The 21,407-nt window shown below is 57.5% G+C and overlaps 1 protein-coding gene across 1 annotated transcript in view; it reads right to left on the minus strand.

Annotated features, from left to right (window-relative positions):
- SLIT1 (slit guidance ligand 1) overlaps positions 1-21,407 on the minus strand; it is a 62,130-nt gene that overhangs the window by 37,661 nt on the left and 3,062 nt on the right. Inside the window, exons 2-4 of the mRNA XM_075717833.1 lie at positions 11,688-11,759; positions 11,303-11,374; positions 10,592-10,663 (exon numbers count right to left, since the gene is read on the minus strand). Coding sequence (XP_075573948.1) covers positions 10,592-10,663; positions 11,303-11,374; positions 11,688-11,759 — 216 coding nt within the window. The remainder of the gene's footprint in view (positions 1-10,591; positions 10,664-11,302; positions 11,375-11,687; positions 11,760-21,407) is intronic.

The following is a 21,407-nucleotide window of genomic DNA, read 5'->3' on the forward strand; positions in this document are numbered from 1 at the left end:
GGCAGCCAGCACCCCGGGAGCCCCAGGGCACCCCCGTCCCACGGGCACATGCTCAAAGCAGCCGCCCCACCACAGAAGAGCCAGGCAGCTGCCTGCCGTAGCATCCCAGCTCCCAAGCCCCAAGCTCCTTGCCAGCAGTCCCTGGCTGGGGTTAGGGTTGTGGGGGTGTTTCCCAGTCCAGGATGCCCATCTGGAACCCATTAGGCACCTTTAATCCCCCTCATCCATTCTGGTGTTGTCTGAGCTCCCCCCCACCAACACACACAAACGCTGCCATTCAAGCAGTTAATTTAAACAAATTCTGCCCAGCCGCCACGTTGAGAAGCGATGAAAAAGCCAAACGAAGCAGCTCAAAGCCAAGGGGGGAGTAAAAAAAAAAAAAAAAGAAAGAAAGAAAAGAAAAGAAAGAAAACCACTCGGCACGGCGGGGCTGATACCCAGAAAGACCAGCTGCATCCTCCCATCCCAGCCAGCCCCAGTCCTCCCCTCTCGCAGGCAATCAGATACCATGCGGGCTGTGTAATTGGATGGCAAAGGATAGAGAGAGACATCTTAAAGCTTGGGTCTAATCTCATTAACACCCAGCTGCGGGGATGCTGTGAAATCGTAGGATGCAGGAATGAGCAACACGCTGTGCCCATGGGGAAGAGAACAAGTGAGCCGGAGCGGGACGGCAGCGCCGGGAGGTGGAAATGCCTCCAGTCAGACAGCAAGAGCTGGAAACACCGCCGAGTCCCGGGAATGCAGCCAGCGCCCCTGCTTGCTCCTTGCTTGCTTTGCTCCCATTTACCCCACAAGCACAGATTTCCCGCCCCACCCCGCTACGCTGCCCTGACTTCGTCCCTATGATTAGTAATTAATAGCACCGGTGGTAATTGCTGGGCAGTAATATACTGGCTGTGTGCAATGGAGAGGAGCTGCGATGGAGCATCTCTGGGGTGAAATCCTCATGCCAGGTACCTGCACCCTGACCCTACACCCCGTGCCATGTGTGCATGAACACGGCAGGCACCGATTTTGCATTTCTACCATGCTTGCCGCGGACCGGCGCGGCCGCGCGTTTTGCTGGGTACGTGCCGGTCCGCGGCAAGCGGGATCACCAGCCCCCAGGCAACATATCCCAAAAGGGTCCCATGATGGGGTCAACCCCCAACCCGCATCCCCCGGCTCCCGTTGCCGAGGCGACCCGCAAGCCTGCGTCGCATAGCGACGCGCCAACAGCGGCCCCTGGGAAAAAGCAGCCCAGCCCAGGGGTAAAGGAGGGGGGGGATGAAGCGCCCACCCACCTGTGGGGCTCGGAGCTGGACAAAAGCCCCTTTGAGCGCCATACAGGGGATGGGAAGGCAGGGGGGTGGGGGGATGCAGGGCCAGGACTCCTGGGTCCCCTTCCCAGTTCTGCCATAGGAGGGGTCTGGGGATGGAGGACTTCCCAGCTCCAGGGTGAGACACACTTTTGGGGAGCTTTCCCCGTGCTTTCCGCATTTAATACTCTGTCTGCGCAACAGGGCTAACACCCCTCGCTCCTCCTCCATCGGATCCCAAAATTATCATTGCCAAAACACTCAGGAGGATGGTCAAGCTCTTCCCACCTGCACCTCCCGGAGAAACCTCTCTCCTCCGGCCCCAGGGCCTGAGCAACTTTATTCCTCTCCAAGCAGCTCTGCCCCAAATGCCATCCCCCATCGGAGGGGAGGCAAGGGCCAGATGGGGGGAAGTGGGGGCTGAGGAAACCATTTTAAACCATCTCTGCCATTTCCTGCCTCTTGGTTTACAGAAAACAAGACAGCGAGACGTCTTTGGTTACCAACAGCTCCCTTGGGAGCAGTAAAAATTAATCCAGCTTTTCCTGTCCTGAAGGGAAATACAGACACAAATGGGGACCGAAGCCGCCGGGGACAAAAGGGGGTTCAAGAACCATGGAGGGGCCAGGGGAGGCAGCCGGTAAGACCGCCTAATCCATATGCTGCTTAGCTCTGGCAGGGCAGTGGGGGTCCCAACCACAGACGTCTGTGTCTTTCTGGTTAAGTGAGGATAAGCCTGGGATGACAATTAATTTAACACAGATGAGAATCTGGGAGATGAATCCCCGCCTCCCCAAACCCACCCCCAACACGCTGCCGGCCGGGTTTCTTTGCGCAGGCAGCTGCCCTGCGCTTGTGCCGGGATGCCGATCGGCACACGTGGGGAAACGGGACCTCCATCCCTGCGGGCAGGGGACAGCTTCCCCTTGGCAATGCCTGCAAGCCCTGCCGCACCAGGAAACCCCCTGAGCGTGAGAAGGGGTACCTTCCCCACTCACACGTTTGGTCTTTATAGCACTTTAGCACGGGGAAAATTACCCAGCTACTGCAGTGGGTAAAGCATCCCGGTGCCCCCAGCTGCCTGCTTAGGCAAGAAGCCGGCACCAGTACCCACCGAGCCAAGCTGCTGGTGTCGGGGCTGCGGGCTGCGTGGTCCAGCACTGCTTCCGACAGCACCACGAGCCCCTCGGGAGCAGCAGAGAAGGGATGTGGCACAGGCACCCTTGCAGGCTGCTGTCGGAAGCAGTGCTGGAAACTGCTGACAGCTTGTTTTCATGGCAGTCCCAGCAGGGGAGACAAGGGGGTCCAACGCCCACCCGCAGGAGAATCAACCAGCAAACGCAGGTTAATTATCTGGCTCTGTACATTAACACGTCTGTGGGATACACGTACAGGGGTACCAAGTTATAACTTACCCTAAAATCACCACATAAGATCTTTTTCTTCCACATCCTGGAAGTCAAATTATCAAAGGCTAATTCTGCTCACAATTCTTTAAAATAACTTTGAACCTACTATCTGAGCTGTGAAAACAGGAGGAAGGAAATGCCTTTATTCTGCTCCAAAAATGTATGGACAACGGGATCAGCCCCTCCAAGTGCTCTTTTACCTCTTTCAGGGGACCAAAGGTGGCTGAGGGGTGAATGGGGCACAATGCAGGCGATGAGCTGCAAGGGGGGAGGGAATAAATAATTCCCCTGTGTTTTAATAGCTCTGTAATTAGCACTGCTGCCCAGCATTAGAAAGACTTGATTTTCCATCATTTTTTCCTGCGGGTTGCAAATTCTCGTTTGCTGGCGCGGCAGGGTTCACCACAGAGGCGGGCAGGGATGCTCCACAGAGGGCGATGGCACATGGAGGGGGGCACTTTGCCGAAAGGGGCAGGGGGCTGGAAGCTGCACCTCACTACAGACCCAGACCCCTTTGCTTTAATAACGTTCAGAAAGCCAAATCCAAGCCTGCACCCAAAGCAAGACCAAGGGTGTGCCCGGTGGAGCCGGCGGCTCGAGGAGGGAGCCCTGGGAGCGGGGCTCGACCCCGCGCATTGCCAGGGAAACCTTGGAAGCAGTTCAACACCCAGAAAGCCAGAGCCGGCCGTGGGTCAGGAGCACAACGGGGTGCGTGGAGGGAGGGGGCAGATTATCTCCAGGCAGCCGGCTGGCAATGCCTGCTCCTGGCAGCCCCGGCTCGCTGGCGGGACAATGGCGCAGAACGGAGCCGGGGGCCGGGGCACCCCCGTGCAAGGTCTGCACCATCACCCCGGTGGGAGGGGGCCCGGGCTGGTGGGAAGCGAAGGGGGAGGCTGCTCGGCGGCAGGTCGGGGCACGGCAGCGACCCTCACCCTGGCACTCCTGTGCCTCCACAGACTGCGAGTCATGTCCCCAAAAGCTTATGGAAGCGCTTGAATATAAAAAGGTCTTAAACAAGTGTTTAATTCGTGAGGCCTTGAGGCTTGGCTGTACTCAGGATTCCCCATGGAGTCTTTTTGGGGCCTCAAAAAACCAGCTGAGGTCTGCGGCACATTAATGATGGAGGAAGAAGGGGGAGAGCAAGCAGGCAGCAAGCAGCTTCCCCAGCGGGGACACCCAGCACAAAAACCCAGAGATGTCCTTACTGCACCCGTAAGGATGCTGTCCCCATGGGGACAGCAGCACGAGGGCATGCCCTGCCAGGCATGGACCACCAACCCGCCTCGGCTTGGCCTCACTGCGGTCCCCTGAGCCCCCCCCCAAGGCTGGGGTGCCAGCCCCAGCCCCTCACCGCCTGCCAGCCCGCCGGGGAGGGGGCTGGCCGCCCGCCCGCCTGGCAGCATCTTTTCCTAGGTAACCTCCCCACCTATTAGTAGCACATTTGTTTCCCCGCGTTTCCTTAGAGCTGTCACGGGCCACACTGACTCTTTGTTCCCGGGGGCTGCGGCGAGGCCTCCCTTCCCCCTCCCCGTCCCCCCGGCTGGTGGGGGGTCTTGCAGCGCACAGACCCCGCAGCCGCCCCCCAGCTCCCGGTGTAAGCACGTTCCCCCTCCTGACTGGTATCAGGGGGGACACCTCCCAGCCCGGCCCCGCCAGCCCTGCTCTGTCCCCGACAGAAGGCGCTTTGTCGGGGAGCGCAAGGGGGTATGGCAGCCGGAGTCGAGGGCACAACGGCCAAAATGTGGGCACGGTGACAGTGGGGACACTTGGCCCTCGCTCAGCGAGGGGAGGGGAATGCTGCTGGAGGGGGGAGCTGGGACAGAAAGAGGGGACGCTGGGGAAGGGGAGGTTTGTTCCAGGGGGTGCTGCTCTCTGCCCCTGACCTTGGCACCTTGCTCTTAGACCATGGACCTCTGCGCAGAGACACCAGGAAGCAGCACGTATGCATCTGTGCAAAGAGCAAAGCAGCACAGGACCACGTGCCCGGAGAGCCAAAGTGACCATGCTCCAGCATGGAAAGATGAAAACACAACGCCATGCCCGCAGGCCCCTTCCCACGCAGTGGCTGCAGGCTCCCGGGCGCACGCCGAGCTCGCCGGCTGCAGAACGAGCACAAAACCTCGCCAGAGGTAGCGAACCTCAGCCAAAGCCCCAACAGGAGCGGCCGTGGGAGGATGGGGCGGGTGTCTGGCACAGGAGAGCCAGCGTGCAGCCAGAGCCAGCCCACCACCACGGCAGGATTTCCAGGGAGCCAACGCACAGGCAGGCACCGAAAATCCCCCGCCAAATCAAAAACCAGGGATCAGGCAGGCGAGTCCCTCCAGCTGGGAGGGGAGCAGAGCTGCAGCACCCGCATCCCCTGGTGAGCATCCCCTCCACACCGGCACAGCCACCCACTGCGGGGGCGCAGGACCACTCCTCTACCCAGCTGCCACCGAGCATGCGGTTTTTGTCCCGACGTTTCTCCATCTCTCCCTTTCCTATCCGGGGGTTTTCCCACTGCAGCGCCAAGAGGAACGGTCACTGGTACAGTCTCGCAAGCAACACCTCCCACGCGCAGCCAGCCCCATCCGAGCGGGGCCTGTTTTGTTATTCCTTTCTACGACAGCTCCTTTTTCACTTGTCACCCTGTTTTGCTACTACTCAGCTCACAGCTTCCTCCCGCATGGTTGTGGTCCTCTCTTTCTTGAAGGATGGCATTTGCATTTTCTCAAGTTATTTAGCACTGCTCCATTTTTCTCTGCCTGCTTTTCTAAAGGCAATGAGGGCTGGGTTTGGCCAGATGCAGGGATGGTGCGAGGAACCTGCCCCAGAGCTCACCAGAACATAACCTCTCCTGCCCAGGCAGCACACCCAGCTGCGGTGCTCTCTGCCGCTCAGCTCAAAGCTTCCTCATCGCCCAGATCTTTAAATACCCCTGGTCCAGAGGGGGTCTGGATCAGCCCCTGGTCTCTGTCTCAGCTCCCAGACAGAACTAAATGTAGAGCATCGCTACTCCTCTGCAGGCTCCGGCCGCAGGAGGAGAGTCTCACAGGAGCGTGACAATCCCCCCAGCTCCTACAGCATTTCACATGTCCCCTGCTCAGAAAGCCACGGGTCCTGATTGAGATGTTAATGCTGTTTCCAGGGAGCCCCTGCCCTTACAGACTGGAGAGCAGCACCGCCGGCCCTTCCCCCGGGCTCGGCTGCCAGCTCGGACGCGGCACTGTCTCCTCCACCATTTTTGCTGGCATGGATCCGACAAGAACCAATGGGCCACGGCCCATGTCCTAAATCTTCCTCCTTCTGGAGACAAGTCCTTTTTCCCCCCGCTCTCTGCTCATCCTCTCTCAGCTCCCACTCTGCCGAGCATGGAGCGGCTGCTGCGGCTTTCAGCAAGGGAAAGCTCTGGGTGGCCGTTCCCGCAGGGATATAACCAGCCAGGATTGCTGCTCCCCTGCGGGAGCATCTCCCCAGAGCTCCCCACGGCTGAGCACCCACCACTCCTCTCTTCCCTCACGCCAGCTCGGCTTCCCTTGGAGAAAACCATTTATTTATAGCCACCCTGGCTGCCTTTAGCACATTTCGACAGCCCACGTCTTTGCCTCCCTGACGATGCGCCTGCAGTGGTCCTGTTCTCACCCTGCTGCTACGGCCATCCCAGCCTCCTCTCTCCTCCTCGCATCCCCCACACAGGACCCCCAAAGGGGCTTAGAAACAGCTTCAGAAGGAGGTTTTAAGGGGAGGTGGGGAGAGAAGGGAGACAGGGCTCCAAAACTCCGCTCCTATCCTTCCCCCATTCCTCCCAAGGGAGCAGAGAGAAACTCAAGGGCTTCGGTCCCCCCTCCCAAGGCAATCCAAGAGGAAAAAAATAAAACCTCCTGCCAGCTCAGGAGAGATGCTGAAGTAAGGTATGCTGGCACTGGTGCTGAGCCAAGACGTGCATGGCTGCAGGGCACCGGGGACCGGTGCTGGACAGTGCAATAGCAGATCACCTTCTTGCATGGGTAATTTTCCTCAATGGAGGGAAAGATCCATTTTTTATCAGCTCTCCACCTTGTAGGAGACCCACTCTTCCCCAGCGAGCTGGGGTGGGGGGACCCCGCCGCCCCCCCCCCCCAAGCCCATGACGCTTTGTTTTTCTGTCCAGTGCTGACAGTTTAATTAAACCCAGTTTGAGATGGGGTCACTGGGGTCAGGCACTCTCCAGTGAAACCTCAGATCAGCACCGTTTCCAGCCACCGGGACTGCTTAATGAGTTATCCGCTCGTTGTGGTGGATATAAATAAGGGAGGCCATGCAGAGAGTCCTCCTGCCTCCCGGCCCCGCTGCCAAGGTGCTGGCACAGCCCCCACCATCTCAAACCGAGATGGGCTATGGGCAGGCGTCAGCTCAGTATTCCCAAATACCAAGGAGAAAACATTCCTCTCCAGGCGTCTCACCTCCCCCATGCCCTCATTTGAGGTTTGCTTTCCGCTGGCCCTTTCCTGCCATTCCCCAGTTTATTTAAGCCCCGACGGATCAGGTTTAACTCGAACCCGTTCCATTATCCCAATGCACAAATGCTCTTTATAGCCCAACTCCGAGTAACTAATTGCAACTCAAGCCAGGCTGGGAGACCACAAAGCACCGCTGACGTGGATTAGGCTTTGACACTCAGACCCAAGAGGCGGACAAACAGCTCTCCATCCCGACCCAAGCCCAAGGTCCTCCTCTCTGTGCTTGTGAGATATTTCCATGAGGTTCAAGGTACAGTGGAAAACTGCTCTGTGGGTATCACATAGCCCACATTCGACAGACTTGCCTTAACCTGCTGCGGTGTTACTGATGTGTTGCTGAAGATGCATCAAGACTAAGGCTAGAAGAGGCTGGACAGTCCATGCCAGCACCCAGGTATCCATCTAAGCATCCCCCACTGGTTCCTGCATCCACCCCTGGCTTTCTGCTTCAGCTGTCACCCACCTGCCAGACGTGGCACCCTCATTTCCCAGTGAAACAGATCTCAGCCTGACTCATTCAGCCCCTTTCTGCTAATTCAAGCCCTCCCAGTATCAAGGTGCAAAGACATGAGGACCTAGCAGGTACCCTGGGAGCTCAAGAAGCACATCGGGGGTGGCCGCAACAGGCAGGGCACGGGGAAGCCTGCACAGGCACTGTTTGCTGGAAATGGTCTGGAGACCAGGATCTGCAAGAGCACAGTGCTGGTAAGAACCCTCTCTTCCCATCCCATCCCATCCTGACCAGCACAGGTCCCAGCTTGCCTTTGGGGCAGGGAGGGGGCACCGAGCCACGGGGCCACCCCAGATCCATTTCAGCAGCTAAACAAGCGCAAAGCCTGGCGGAGGGGCTCTGGTTTCAGTTCAAGGCGAGCTGATTTCAATTTAGCTTAAACCTGCTCCCCACTGACTCATATTCCTGTAGCCTGAGCCAGGTTTAGCAGCAATTTAAGAGCGTCCTTATGACCTGCCACACCAGCCAGACTAGCAATGGTCCAGATCCCACCTCCTACTAAGCCAGCGTGACTGTGTGTCTAGACAAGCTCTGCCCCGGGCACCCCCTGCTCTGCTGTCCCCCCCAAACCATCCTTGGGCATCTCAGCAACGGCAGCCACAAGGAGAGGAAGCAGCAGGTCCTCCGGTGCACAGGGCTTTGCTGCCCAAACGCAGTACCTGAGGTTCTTCCAGAGCAGCGGCTCCTGATGTGCTCCCTGGGCAGACCCCAGCACTGCACCCCTGCCCTCACTAACGCAGGCAGCGTGTGGGGTAATGTGCTGCGGAGAGGGATGGCAGGCGGCTCAGTGCATCCCCCCTCCCCAATCCCACAGTACGTCACGGGGACCCTCTGCTCCAAGCGTGCATCAAAGCTCCCCAAGACACAGCAACACCTATAGCTGAGGGGCTGCAAAAATCTGAGCCTGCTCACACAGCCCCAGATTGCACAAGAAAAGCTCCAGGTGTTGGTGCCCAGGCGGTGGTTGTCACGACAGAGATGGTCAGAAAACAGCTTCAAGGCAAGGCGGAAGGGAATAGGTTCAAAACAACCACCACATCGTGGGAGGCAACGGTAAAGCAACAGGCAGAGGCTGAAATGCACCTGCACATGGGGTGGCTACAAGAAGAATCTTGCACACCCCTCCTCACCCATGGCAGTACGTACAGCCCCGTGCACACCGTGCGAGGGTGCGTACAGCCCCGTGCACACCGTGGCACAGCCCCAGCTCCCAGGGACCACGGCAGGGCACACCGCACAGCCTTCTGCACCTCCCCAGTGAATTGTTGGGGTTTGCTTTTTGAAAGAGCCTGGTATTAAAATCTAGAGAAGATGAAAAGGTAAACATTAATGTTTGTAAAATAATTCTCTTGACCGTTTTTTTTGTTATGCAATGGGCGGCTGGAGGAGGATGGGCCCTTGCTGGCATCACGATAAGGCACAGCTGAGCTCAACAAATGCCATTTGATAATTAATTGAACGCCTGTGCAATCAGCTGCCATTACCTAGGCCCATCTTTGGCACAGGTCCACCATTTCACACATCCCACGCTGGCAACCCACACGGCGTTTTAACCCTTCATTACACCGCCTCCGGCTGGACGCCAGGACTGACTCCCTGGCACTGTCGGAAGGAACTGGCATCGTCACTGAGCAAAATGGCTCAGCCGCAGCCTGTCTGCACGGGCAGGACTGCCTGGCCCCCGACACGGCCGTGCCTGTCCTGGCAATGTCTCAGCCCATTCAGTTATTTCATCCACTCCTACCCTGCCCTGGCAGGGACCTGGCATCCTCATTTTGCAGCTGATAAATGGAGATACAAGATGCTGTAAGCAGAGAGCTCGCGTCCCAGCCACAACGGTCCTGCTCCCATGCACTGCAAATCAGCTACAGGGTGTAAGCATCCTCTCCGAGTGACAGAGAGCACTCAGCCCCAGTTTGGCATGCACCCTCTCCTCCTCTACAGCACCCTTCCCAATGTACATGGTGCCTGACGTAGCTGAGAGCCGGTAAATGCTTTGTTCAGAGGATTTCCTGCAGTTTGAACAATGCTGGCACTGCCAATGGCACTGTTGCCCAAGCAAAGCAGACCCAGGCAAAGGAAAGCCAATATGGAAAAGAGAATATTTATCAAAATCCCAGCAGCCCTCCCCAGGCAGCCTGCACAGAGGGAGGAGGAGCAGATGGGTTTGCAGAGCTGGGGCTTGCATGACAAGAGACAGTCCTTGGGGGTGTTTCTGTGGGTGCAGAGGGACAGGCAGGGCTGGGGGCAGGCAGGTGGCAGCAGGCACGAGGGGCTGGATCTGTCCCAGGCAGGGCTTCTGCCTCCTTCCCCAGGCTGCTCCAGACACCAGCAGAAAGGCAGCTCTTGAGCAGGGCCACGGGGCTCTCTGTGCCCTGCGGAGGTCTCTGGGCAGCATGCAGCCCCTTTGGGGACATCCTCTTTCACCCTCCCTTCATGACAACCTGGTCTAGGGCATAAGGGCATCCCACTGCAGAGCCTGTGATCCGCACCCAGAGAGGAGGCTGCGGGGCTCGCAGCACCACTGCAGCTGGCACTGTGCAGGCACACACTGACGCCAGCCCCAGCCCAAACTGCCAGCACCTCCTTCCACATCCCCATGCACTGCAAGGACATTTAACGCAGTCTTTAACAGCACCAGTCTCAGGTCTTCTGCAAGGCAAAGCCAGTTCCCTGCCATGCTGCATGCTCAGGTTGCTCAGAAACAGGGTGCATTCTCCTGCCATGCACGGGGTGCTCACTGGGACAAGACACCAGTAACCACCAGCACAAGCCCCCAGAAGCAGCACTCCCCCAGGCCATCAGTGCCCCTCCAAACCCCATGGCAGCCCCAAGCCACCCCACAAGCGAGCCCGCGCCACGGCCGGGCAGGGGAGCCCTGCCAGTACTTACAGCCGTGACAGTGCCTGGTTGTTCTGGAAGAGGAGCTCAGGCAGGGTGTGCAGCTGGTTGCGGTTCAGCCGTCTGCAGGGAAGGAGGAAAGGGTCAGGGTTTCAGGGGCAAAGCAATCACCCCCCCTGCAACCCAGCTGGCAGCTCTGGGCACAGCTGGGGCCCTTCGGCTCACAGAGGGGCCATTAGAGCAGAGCATCCCACCTGGCGAGGACACCCCTTGTCCCGCTCATGGTGCTCCCAGGCAGGGGCAACCAACGGGGCATTAATAGACTTACTCACAATATTGTAATTACACGCAGACAGGACTCCAAGCTGTTACCTGCTGATTGCTGCTTAACTGCGCTGTTAACCTGCTGCTTGCTCAGCTCCTCATATTTTCGGGATTTTTAAACTGCTGAGCTATTTTACTGAGTACTGGAGTGGAACTTACAGCTCCCTCGCTAACACACAGGACACAGCTGATAACAGTGAGAGTGATTTGTGTTTAACCTGCCCCTCACCTCAAAAGCATCAGAAAGGACTTTAAGATCTATAGAAACAGAAATAGGTTTGCTTCCTACGCTGTAAAATACCGCCACCACGCAGCAGAGAAGCTGTTTGAAGTCAGGCAGCACTGATATATTATGGTTTAAGGCAAAAAGGAAAGGGTGCTCTCTGTGACTAAACCCGGCAGCCCCTCACCGACCCGCCTCCGCGCCTGGGCACTCACAGCCTCTCCAGCTCCTTCATGTCATCAAACGCCCCACGCTCCACCATGCTGATCTGGTTTTCCATCAGCTGCCTGAGGAGAGAAGGGGTCGGCTTTCTGGACAGGTGGTCCCCAGCCGCCAGTCTCACCGGCAGGGTCCCCGATGCTCCTCCGGACCCAGGGCCACCTTGTTCCCACCATCTCCTCAACACGACCCACCCTCTCTCTCCCCACTCCCTCCCAGGTGGAAGCCCACCATGCTCAGCCCAACACAGATGCCCTCCAGCCCTGCCAGCAGATGCCCACCAAAGGGCTCAGCATCATCTCTACCAGCCCCAGGAGGGGTCACAAGCCGAGCACGGTGCCCACCAAGGCCGGGGCAGCCGACCCCTCGCTGGGAACTCACAGGACGCGGAGCTGCTTCAGCCCGGCAAAGTCATTCTTGTTGATCCGCGTGATGTTGTTGCCATTGAGCTCCCTGCGGAGAGAAGAGGCAGAGGTCAGCAGGGAAGCACTCAGGAGGCAGCCAGGCAGGGGGGCTCCCCAGTGGCTCCCCAAAAAGGGCAGGCAAGACCCAAAGGACAGCAGTACTGCTGCATTTCTGTGCTCCCTGCTGGGAAGAGCAGGGCTGGCTGCTGGCTCCAGAGAGGACCCTCATCTTCAACAGCCAGCAGTGCTGGGTGCACAGAAGTCTGGCTGGTCAGGAGAGTGTAAACCAGCATCTTCCATAAAGGCAGCAATGGGCAGGGGCTGCACAGCTCCCCCCATCTCCCTGTCCCCACACTGGATGCCCCTCTTGGGACAGAAGCCCCAGAGCCATCAGCAATGCAATAAGCAGCCCAGCAACGCCAGCAGCCACCTGGCTGGGTGTACATCACCCCACTCTGGAAATGCAGCAAACACCTGGTAAGGTCATCCCAAACACACAGAGCTGCTTAGAGAGGGCAGGGGTAATAAGAAAGCAAACAACTGTCCCCCAGAAAAGCAGGACCCTTCCAAACACCCAGCTGCAGGTCACCCACATGCATCATGTCCAGTTCAGTGCTCAACACCTCACATCTTCCTCTCCTCTATGCCAACTCTGAAACATCTGCCTGCAGAATAAGCCACACTTCAAGAGACACTTGGACACGACCAGCTGTTTTTCCTGGCGTTGCTCCCACATGCAAAAGCCCTGGGTGAGCACGGGGACAGGCACCCCAGCCAGAGCGGAGACATTGTCCTGGCTTGCTCACCCTGCTGGTGGAAATAAGTGTATGGGGGGTTGCCTGTGGGGTGCCTGCACCCACCCCATGGCTCCTGTCCTGCTCAGGCTCTGCTCAGCACCCAGGCAAGGTGTGACCCACTGCCAGACCCACATGTAGCAGGGGCTCTGCTCCCAGCCTACCAGCTACGCCTCCCCGGCTCTCCCCACCCTGCTCTCCAGCGTGCCCTTGCAAGGATTATCTTGCTCTAAAAAATATTGAGCTGGGAACTGCAGAAATTTTCACCTCACAGTCTCAGTTTTGCACTGCCTTTCTGCATTACAGGCTGTGAGTGCTGCAGGGAGAGACAGGGACCGTCAGCCCTAGGACTCACAGTCTGCAGAGCTGGGGGTCCCTGCGCAGCACCCCACGGGCAGGAGAGAGCCTCCACCCTAGGTAGCGCAGAGCACGCAGTGTTTGCTCCTTGCCATGAGGCCGACCTGCCCACAGCATGCCCTGGGCACGGAGGATGCCCACGTGAATGCATCGCCCTGGGAGGGCTCCCACACTGGAGACCCACTGCCTGCACTGAATGCAGACATAGAAATATAGAGGAAACAAATAAACTGCAGGAGGGGGAGGCAGTCAAGGGAAAGATGAGCTGCTGGAGCCAGGGCAGGGGATAGGCAGGAGGGTGGCACCCCAGAGCAGGTTGCGGTGCCTGGGCAGGACCCCAGCACCCAGGACTCTACAACCCCCCAGCCCCGGCACTGGGGAGCAGGAATGCCCCACGTCACACGAGGGGCTGAATACAAAGTCCATCATTTCCATCCAGAGCCAAAGCCTCCCTCCATCGGGCTCCGCGGCCATGCGAGGGGCCGAGGTCAGCAGCGGGCTGGCCCCGAAGTCTCCGAGCAGTGTGTTCGGCCGCCGGGTACAGCCAGCGCAGCCGCGCACCCCGGGGTGCTGCCATTGTCCTGCTGAAATGGCTGATAATGGCTAATGAGTTCCAGCTCGCCATTATAGCCTCATAATTACACCGCTATTCAGCGCCTGAGATTGCCGGGCTCCTGCCATTATCCAGCCGTGTGTGCCTGTGTTGGGAAGGAGGTGGGGAGAGCACGTTACTAGGACACAGATGAATGCAAGCGTGGAATGAATAGTGGTTCCCCAGCCCCTGCGATTAAACTGAAACCCACGCTCAGGCTGTACAGCCCCCCAGCTCGCCTGGCTTCATGTCCACCAGCGTGCAGCGTGCACATCTGGCTCCCGGGGATGGGGCTCCAACCCGCAAAGTTGCAGCCTGAGGGACTCAGTCCTGCCCCTCTCCTGGGAGCAAAACCCACAGCCAGGCTGTAAGCCCTGGCCACGAGGCGCTGGGGTGGGTCACGCATTTTAGGGACATCTGTCACCGCAGGAGGGGTGGCTTGGTACGTGCAGATGTGTGTGCCCACCTCCCGCTGGACCACAGCTTTGGCTCCAGCTAAGGGCAGGGAGAAACCCCAGCTTCAGGAGTGATTTTCTCCAAATGTCCTAAAGGGTTCTTGTCAAAGCAGATTGCCTGGGAAGCTCCCGGGGCTGGGCTGGAGGCCAAGCTGGAGGTAACGGCACCCATCCCAGCTCCTAGCGAGGGACGGTCCCCGGCAGCACTCCCATGTTGCCTTCTTTTAAACATAGCTAACATTACTCTGGCTGCAATGTGGAAGTGGAAGTTAGGAAATCTCCAGTCCTGCAGAGAGAGCAGAGAGGCTTGATTTTAAAACTGCTCAATCTGAAAGCCAAGACTTACACCTCAGCCTGCAAAGCCCAAGGAGGGCTTGGACACCTCTGGGGTCCTCTGAGCACCAGCACCCCAGAGCCTTAGCCAGAGGCAGAGCACAGGCAAAGCAGCATGGAGACATGCGGAAACACCAAAGAGCCATGGACTGGACACAGCCAGTCCCTCCACATGCCAAAACCAGGCTCTGCCCTCTCTCCCAGGCACCTTCTGGGATAGTGCAGCCTGAACCCAAAGACTTTTCAGCACAAGGAGGCACAGGCAGGATGCATGGGGACATGACACACTGGGGGGCAACTGGGCTGCCCACCCAGCCCACGCCAGCCTCTGCTCCCTGCGTGCTCGCTGAGCATCCTCAGGGTGCTCCGGCACTGGGGCTGGTGGTGGTCCCCAAGTGGGGCAGTGTCGCAGGGCCCCTTCACAGCCCCGCTCCCTCGGGGACTGCCCCTTCATGCTCCCTGACAACTGCTCTCAGCATTCCCTGTTGCCTTTGTTCGGGTAAATGATGGCCTTTGCAACCAAGATGGGAACGAACAGCAGGTAAAGCTTATTTGTAAAGATGCCGAGGCAACACTGCTATTTAACTTCACGCCATTTTTTCCCCTCTAAATCCCCTTCAGTTCCTCATGGAGATAAATTACAGTCTGCTGTGCCCAGAAAGCCGGATCCCCGCTGCTCAGCTGCTCACCCGCTGCCTCCGTGCCCTTTCCTAGTGAAGCAAAACACCCTGCCCTGCCCCGTGCAGCAGAGCTTCGATAAGGACTGATGGGTCTGGGGAGCTGCCTGGCAGATTGGTTGCATTTCTGGACTGTGATTTGAAAGCAGAGATGCGGGGCATGCTCTTTTGCCGTTAATCCGTAGGGTTTAATGCCAGAAAGCATCATCACTTTCATCCAGGCTGCGCTCCTCTGCCTCCCTGCACCCCAAATCTCACACTGTCACTGGAGACGCAGCAAATTTTTATTTGCAACTTTCAAGTTTCAGACCCCCCCTCCCGTTTCTCCCTGGGAAGAGGAAAGTCATTAAAACAAGCAGTCCCTTTGCTTTGTTGATTGTGGATCAACCCACTCCCAGATGGGATGTCTGTGTTGCAGCAGGGTTCGTTAGACTGGATTTGCATAGTCTGGGTTTATATTTGGTTTCTAGCTTTGGATGGCTTATTCCACTCCCGGGGGGTCTGATGCGTCTTTTCCCTTTGCAGGGTTTGGAGCTACACTACGTCAGTAACAACCTCAGAGGGTGCAAATACTGAGAGGTAATTTATTAAATACAGCCAACATGAGTGATGTTTCCCTGGGCGCCGATTTATCAAGAGTGGGAAGGGGAAGGAGCAGACAGCACAATCCCACTATCCATACTCCGTTGCAAAGCATCAGCTATTCAGCACACATGTGACTCCTGTCCTCGTGCTCAGCTCAGCTCTGCTTTCCCACCGAGGCAGAAACCCTAACTGCTGCGCTCCCCAGACTCCCACTTTTAAGAAGGCAGAGGGAAAGTCTGTCACACGAAACCCTGCACTTGCACCCACAAGCAGATAAATGTGTCCCAGCCCTGTCAGCACCAGCACAGAGTGGGTACAGACAGCACCCGGGCGGTGACTGCAGGGGCTGGCGGAGAAGGGTCCGTGCCAGCAACGCCCGCAGCCAGCTGTGCTCCTGCGGTCCCCACTCCCAGGGCCACCACTGCCCCGCTGCCCAGCAAGGCTGGCAGTCACTTCATTGGTGTGATGCATCCACGGTCCTCATCGCCCTGCCATTTCTGCCCTTGGCTCAGAACACCGGCCCTCAGGGACTCGGCTCCCCTCCCAGCAGCTCCATAGCCCTCATCCCAGAGCCCTGACCCCAGCTGGAATCAGCAGTGCCAGATAATAATCAGGGAAGCACCAGAAATGAAAGCTGCAAGGTCACGCACCCCACAGCAGTATCTCTGCAGCCCTCCATCAATCCTGACAGACAGGTACGTCGCTCCTTCAGGGACGGGGACTGACGCTCTCCTGTGCCCTATTCCAGCAAGTCACTGCTCCTGCCTCAAGGATCGTTTCCAAAACTCTGACCTGAATTCCTCTCGCTGCAAATGAACCCCATCCCTGCCTGCCCCAGCCACCACAGTGTGGACACCAGGCTGCTCCCTTGCCCACGCAGGTCTGCTCTCCCAGCCCCGCTTCCCCAGCAAGCCCCCAGCCCCACAGGCACAGCCCTCCCTCAGGGTCTCTCTGCCCTGCAGGGGCAGGACCCGCTCAGCTCCTGCTGCCATCCCACATCTGTGCTGCTGGTGATCCCGTCCCACCAAACACCTTCCTCGAGTCACCAGGCAGCAGCATCCTTTTTGTCAGCCCATTCCTCCTGTTCGCCAAGCCCACTTTGAAATCTCAGCCTGCCCTCCAGCCCTCTTGCATCTCTCCCAGCCCAGTGGCATCTGCAAATGTCAGAAGCAGCTCACGTCCCATCACGCAGACTGCTAATGAAACATGGACAAGGCTCAGACCCTGGACTGACCCCTGCACTCAGCACTGGGGGAAAGAGCAGCTGCAACCTTTCATGCTATATTTTTATTGCATTTTTCAAGTCTTCTCAAGATTTCACATAATTGAGTCCCAGCACAGGCTCGCTGAGCTGCCCAAGCAGCAAAAGGCAGGGCAGAGCCCTTCCCAGTCTCGGGAGATCTGCTCCCCTCCAGTGCCAGCACGGAGGGATGTTCACCGCATCCGCCAGCTCCCTGCAGCCCATGGGGGCACGGCTCGGTGCTAACTCCTCCAAGGTGCAAGGCGGGTACAGGGTGCTGCTGCCTGCTGCTCGGGGAGGGGTCACTGGGCACCCACGCCCTGGGCTGACACAGCTGCACAAGGGGCTCAGCACCTTCTCCTCCTTTTCCTTCCCACCCCTGCCCTGACCAGACCCCTCAAGGAAGAGCAAGGGTGCCCACAGGGTTCATCAAAGTCCTTTTAAGGGTGCCACACACCCCAGGGCAAACACCTTGCCAGCAACCCCCCTACCACATGCCTGCAGGGTGACGTGCCCAAAGAGGAGAACTCTAAGAGCAGCAATGTGCTATTTGGGCTCATCTCAGAATAACCGCCCCTAGCCAAAGGGGAACCCAACCCCAAGCACGGTGTTGGCCCCCAGAGTGTGGGAGGCTCTGTAAGCTTTTACGAGGCACTAAAGCAGGTTAGCATCACAATAAATTTTTAAGTGTTACAAACAGCATCGATCGTGTGAGTAACGGTGAGGATCCGGAAGGCTCTCTGCTCTTCCTAACTTCTCTCTGGGGTTTTCATGCCACAGCCATTAGCTGCTCGCAGTCAGGGAGTGCTTTACACTCACGCAGCATTGTGGCATGTCACCTTCAGGTTAAAAATAAATAAATAACCTCACTCAACCCTGGTGTGAGAGAAAAAAGGCAGCAGGTCGTTTCTGTTTTATAAATGGGGAAACTGAGGCTCAGATTTACCTGGATACCCTCAAAATTGGGCTTTTTGTGCTGTGCTGACTGGCCTGGTGAGGAATATTGCTGCTCCTGTGGCTCCTCTGCTTCCCAGGGCAGGGGAGGCAGCCCAGCCCTCAGGCTTCATCCTGCCGCTCAGCAGATCAAGGTCCAATCCACCCTGCATCTTTCTCAGTAAACCTCCTTTGCTCATCCCTCCTGCAGCAGCTCACAGCAGGCATGGGAGGACAAGTGCACCCGAACTGCTTGGTTATGGGTGCCTGCTCAATCCCAGACCAGCTGGGTCTCCTGGAGTATCCCATTTTGGAGCTGGGACTTCCTCCTACAGAGAAATATCCAGGGCCAGGAGTTTGCATCTCTCCCACTCTTGGTGCCCAGAGCTGCTCCTTGGCTGCATCGCTTGAAAAATTAATCTTCTATTTTTTCTGATCTTCCTCCTCCTAACAGCCTCCTTCCCCCATAGGACACTTGCCTCTGCTATTTTGAGCAGCAAGTGCATCCAAAATGCACGCCAGGAAAGCAGATACTCAGCACAGCTTCAGAGCCTGTATGTGGCAGGGAGGCCTGAGACAGTCCCAGAGGGGACAACCTGGGACCGACACTGCATCAACTCCACGGAGAGGTTCCCTCCATCCCACCGCACTCCCCTCCTGCTTCCAGCAGTGCCATGACCCTAATGACCAGGCTGCAAACCATCCTCTCTCGCTGCCCACATTGCTAATTGCAGCCTGGCGCTGTATGGCAGGAGCTGTATGGCTCCGCTCGCTGCTGCTGCCACTGCAGGGGCCCCTGGCTGTCCCCCGAGCAGGGACAGAGGGCAGGGGCCAGCCACCGGAGCTGGCCTTGGAGCTACTTGTGCTGGAAGCCTGCCGGGGAGCAGTGATCTGGGTCTGACATCCCCTGGGATGGGGCCATTTGCTAACGCACAACTGGTTGTTATTGCGTTTCAGAAAAACATGCACAGAAACATTGCTTTGTGGTTCAGGTTTTATGAAAGGTTATTTCAGTACCAATAAAGATAAAGGGGACGCGTCCACAGCACTAAGTACCTCTGGAGCGGGCAAGGAACCATGAAGGACTCGGATGCGAGACAAAGACAGGTTCCTTGGCTGCCCACCTCGCCCTCCTGTGCACGCACACATGCACACGTCCTGCTCCAGCGCTCGCCTCGCCTGCCCACGCCAGCTCCCTGGGGAGCAAACCAGAGCAAGGATGGAGGAAAAACCCCTCTCAACGTGGGGTCACGGGCTCATACACCTTTCCCCGGACAGGACACAATTTCCCTGCCCGCACTGCCTCAGTGGTATCCCAAGTCCCCTCTGCTCCCCCGTGGGGATCTCTTGAGCATCCTTTGCATTTTATAGTATAGCTGCCTCGCTCTTCTGCTGGCCGGAGGTTTGGTAGGAAGCAATGAAGTAGGGGAGCATGAAACTCAAAGCAAACGCACGTCCCATAATGAGCCAGCTAGATGGTTTCTGTGCGTGCGTGTGCACAGGGTGCTATCCTGCACTGGCACTGCTGCCACCATGCCCAGCACGCAGCAGCAACAGCATTTGAAGGTGCACACAAGAGACCCACAATTAAAGCCAGGAACAATTCCCCCTTCTCACTCCCACATCAGCAGCGAGGAATTGCCAGTGGCACAATGCATCACCCTGGAGGAGCAAAGTGGCAGCACATTTAAGGCAAAAATATCTGTTTTAACGGATGCAATAAAACAGAGCTAGGGAAGGGTTTATAGGAAAGCAATTGCTGTGCGGGGTGAGAAGTGGTCACCAGAGGCCAATCCGCCTGGCTTTATTGCCTGTTACCGGTGACTTTTCCCAACCAGGGGACAATAGATCCTCCACTATCAGCCTCGGCTCCAGTCAATACAAACACGACATAGTTTTTTAAACTAATATTTTTCCAGCATGCAATTCCATGGAGAGCAAGAACGCAGCGTTACCATGGCGATATATAGACAGCATCTGCCTTGGACGTAGCTGAAGGGAGAAATTGGAATAGAATTGCAAATTTCCTCTGTCCGGGAAGGCTCCCAAGGAAGCCACCGCAGCAGGCTGAGCGGGCTGAGCAGGCTGCCTTCCCCAGCCAGCCCGCATCCTCCCAGTGCCCAGCACTGGCTCTCCCGAGAGCGGAAGGGCCGGCCAAGCACTGCCCTGGCTGGAAATTGGTCCTGCATCCCGCCCCAGAGCTCTGCAGAGCCTGCGTGCTCCCTCGCTGCCCCTGCAACCAGCCTGCTCAGCTGCAGCACCAAAAACTTGCCTGAGCACCCCGGGAAAGGGAGAGGTTGACCCCCCCAAGGTGCTTCCTAAGAATTAATGTTCCCCAAAGCACCCCAAGGAGACACAGTGCAATGACTGGTGTCAAATACACGAGCGCTGCTGCGATACACCGGCCTTGCCACTGCAAGACATTTTGATTAACTGGCTAGAGGGAGACGCATGTGCATGAATTAAACACACACTGAACAAGGCTCACTGCTGTAATTTCGGCAGGGGACGGTTAGGCAGTGTATGAGCGTGCCTCAGGTGCGGCCACCCTGGCACTGAGCTCCCGTAGCCAAGGGCTGGAGCTCAGCACCCCTTCCCTCCGCCAACAAGCTGGGTGGAGGAGCACGCAGACAGGGAAGACGGCAGAGCTGGCTGCAGAATGGATGGGGCTCATTTCAGCACAGGCAAATCCCAAGCTGGGGGAACGAGGCAAATGGGAGCCCCATCCAATGCTGAGGCCAGGGACCCTGGGAGGGAGAAGAGGGAGCCAAAGGGGATGCAGTGATGGGGACCCCCAAACCCAGCTCTGCTACCCACCACACGGGGGGAGAGGGGCACAGCACAGCCAACAGCGAGATGGGCAGTGTTCAGCCCACCAGACAGGAGGCGAAAGGGGTGAGTGGAGCAATTCTCAGTTGTCAGCTGAACACTTCAAAAGCAGGAGCAAGTGCAACGCCATGAGGCTCAATTCAACCCCCACGAGCAAAGAGCTGGGCTGGAAGCAGCCATTTGACAGTGGCGAATTTGCATTGATCCTGCTGGCACGGGGAGAGTGACCCAGCTCCCCGACAGGGCAGTCTGCTCTTCAGAGGCACTTTCAAGGAAAGAAAGAAAGAAAAGCAAGCAAACGGGGAAAGGGAACCATGCCCTTCTCCCACAGCTCTCCTCCAGCAGCTGAGACCTGAGGGATTCCTGGGAGCAGATAACACAGTAGTGCTGGAGGATTATCGCCCCGTCCTGCCTATGATGCCTCCGGGACCTCCTCTATCATGCTTGCCAGAGGCGTAGGCAGGAGCGCAGGCAGCTGTGCAAAGCGCCCAGAGATTTTGCTGCTTTCTCCCCTGCTGCAGATAAGTGTCTCTGCTTGGTGCCTGATCCAGGTGGGACGGGGGACACTGCTTAGCATTTATGCCAGGTTGCAGACCAGAAGGCACTTAGGGAGCAATGTGCTGTGCCCTGGTGCAAGGGAAGAGGGGTCCCGTGTCCCCCCATGCAGCCACCACTCACGCTTCTTCCTGGACACGTCTCCAGCCCTAACCCTGCACCAACAGCATGGCACTACCACCGGGCAGACATCACGGGAAACCTTCAAAGCAGCAGACAAGACAATTTCTCCCCAGCCTGTGATTCCCCAAAGTTGCAGTGACTCTGCAAGGCAAATAATTCCCTCTTCTTCAAAGGAAAAGGGTGTGTTTCAAATGCAATGGAGCTCAGATCTCACCACAGGATGC

The sequence above is a fragment of the Pelecanus crispus genome, chromosome 10, assembly GCF_030463565.1.
Source record: "Pelecanus crispus isolate bPelCri1 chromosome 10, bPelCri1.pri, whole genome shotgun sequence".
Lineage (NCBI taxonomy): Eukaryota > Metazoa > Chordata > Aves > Pelecaniformes > Pelecanidae > Pelecanus > Pelecanus crispus.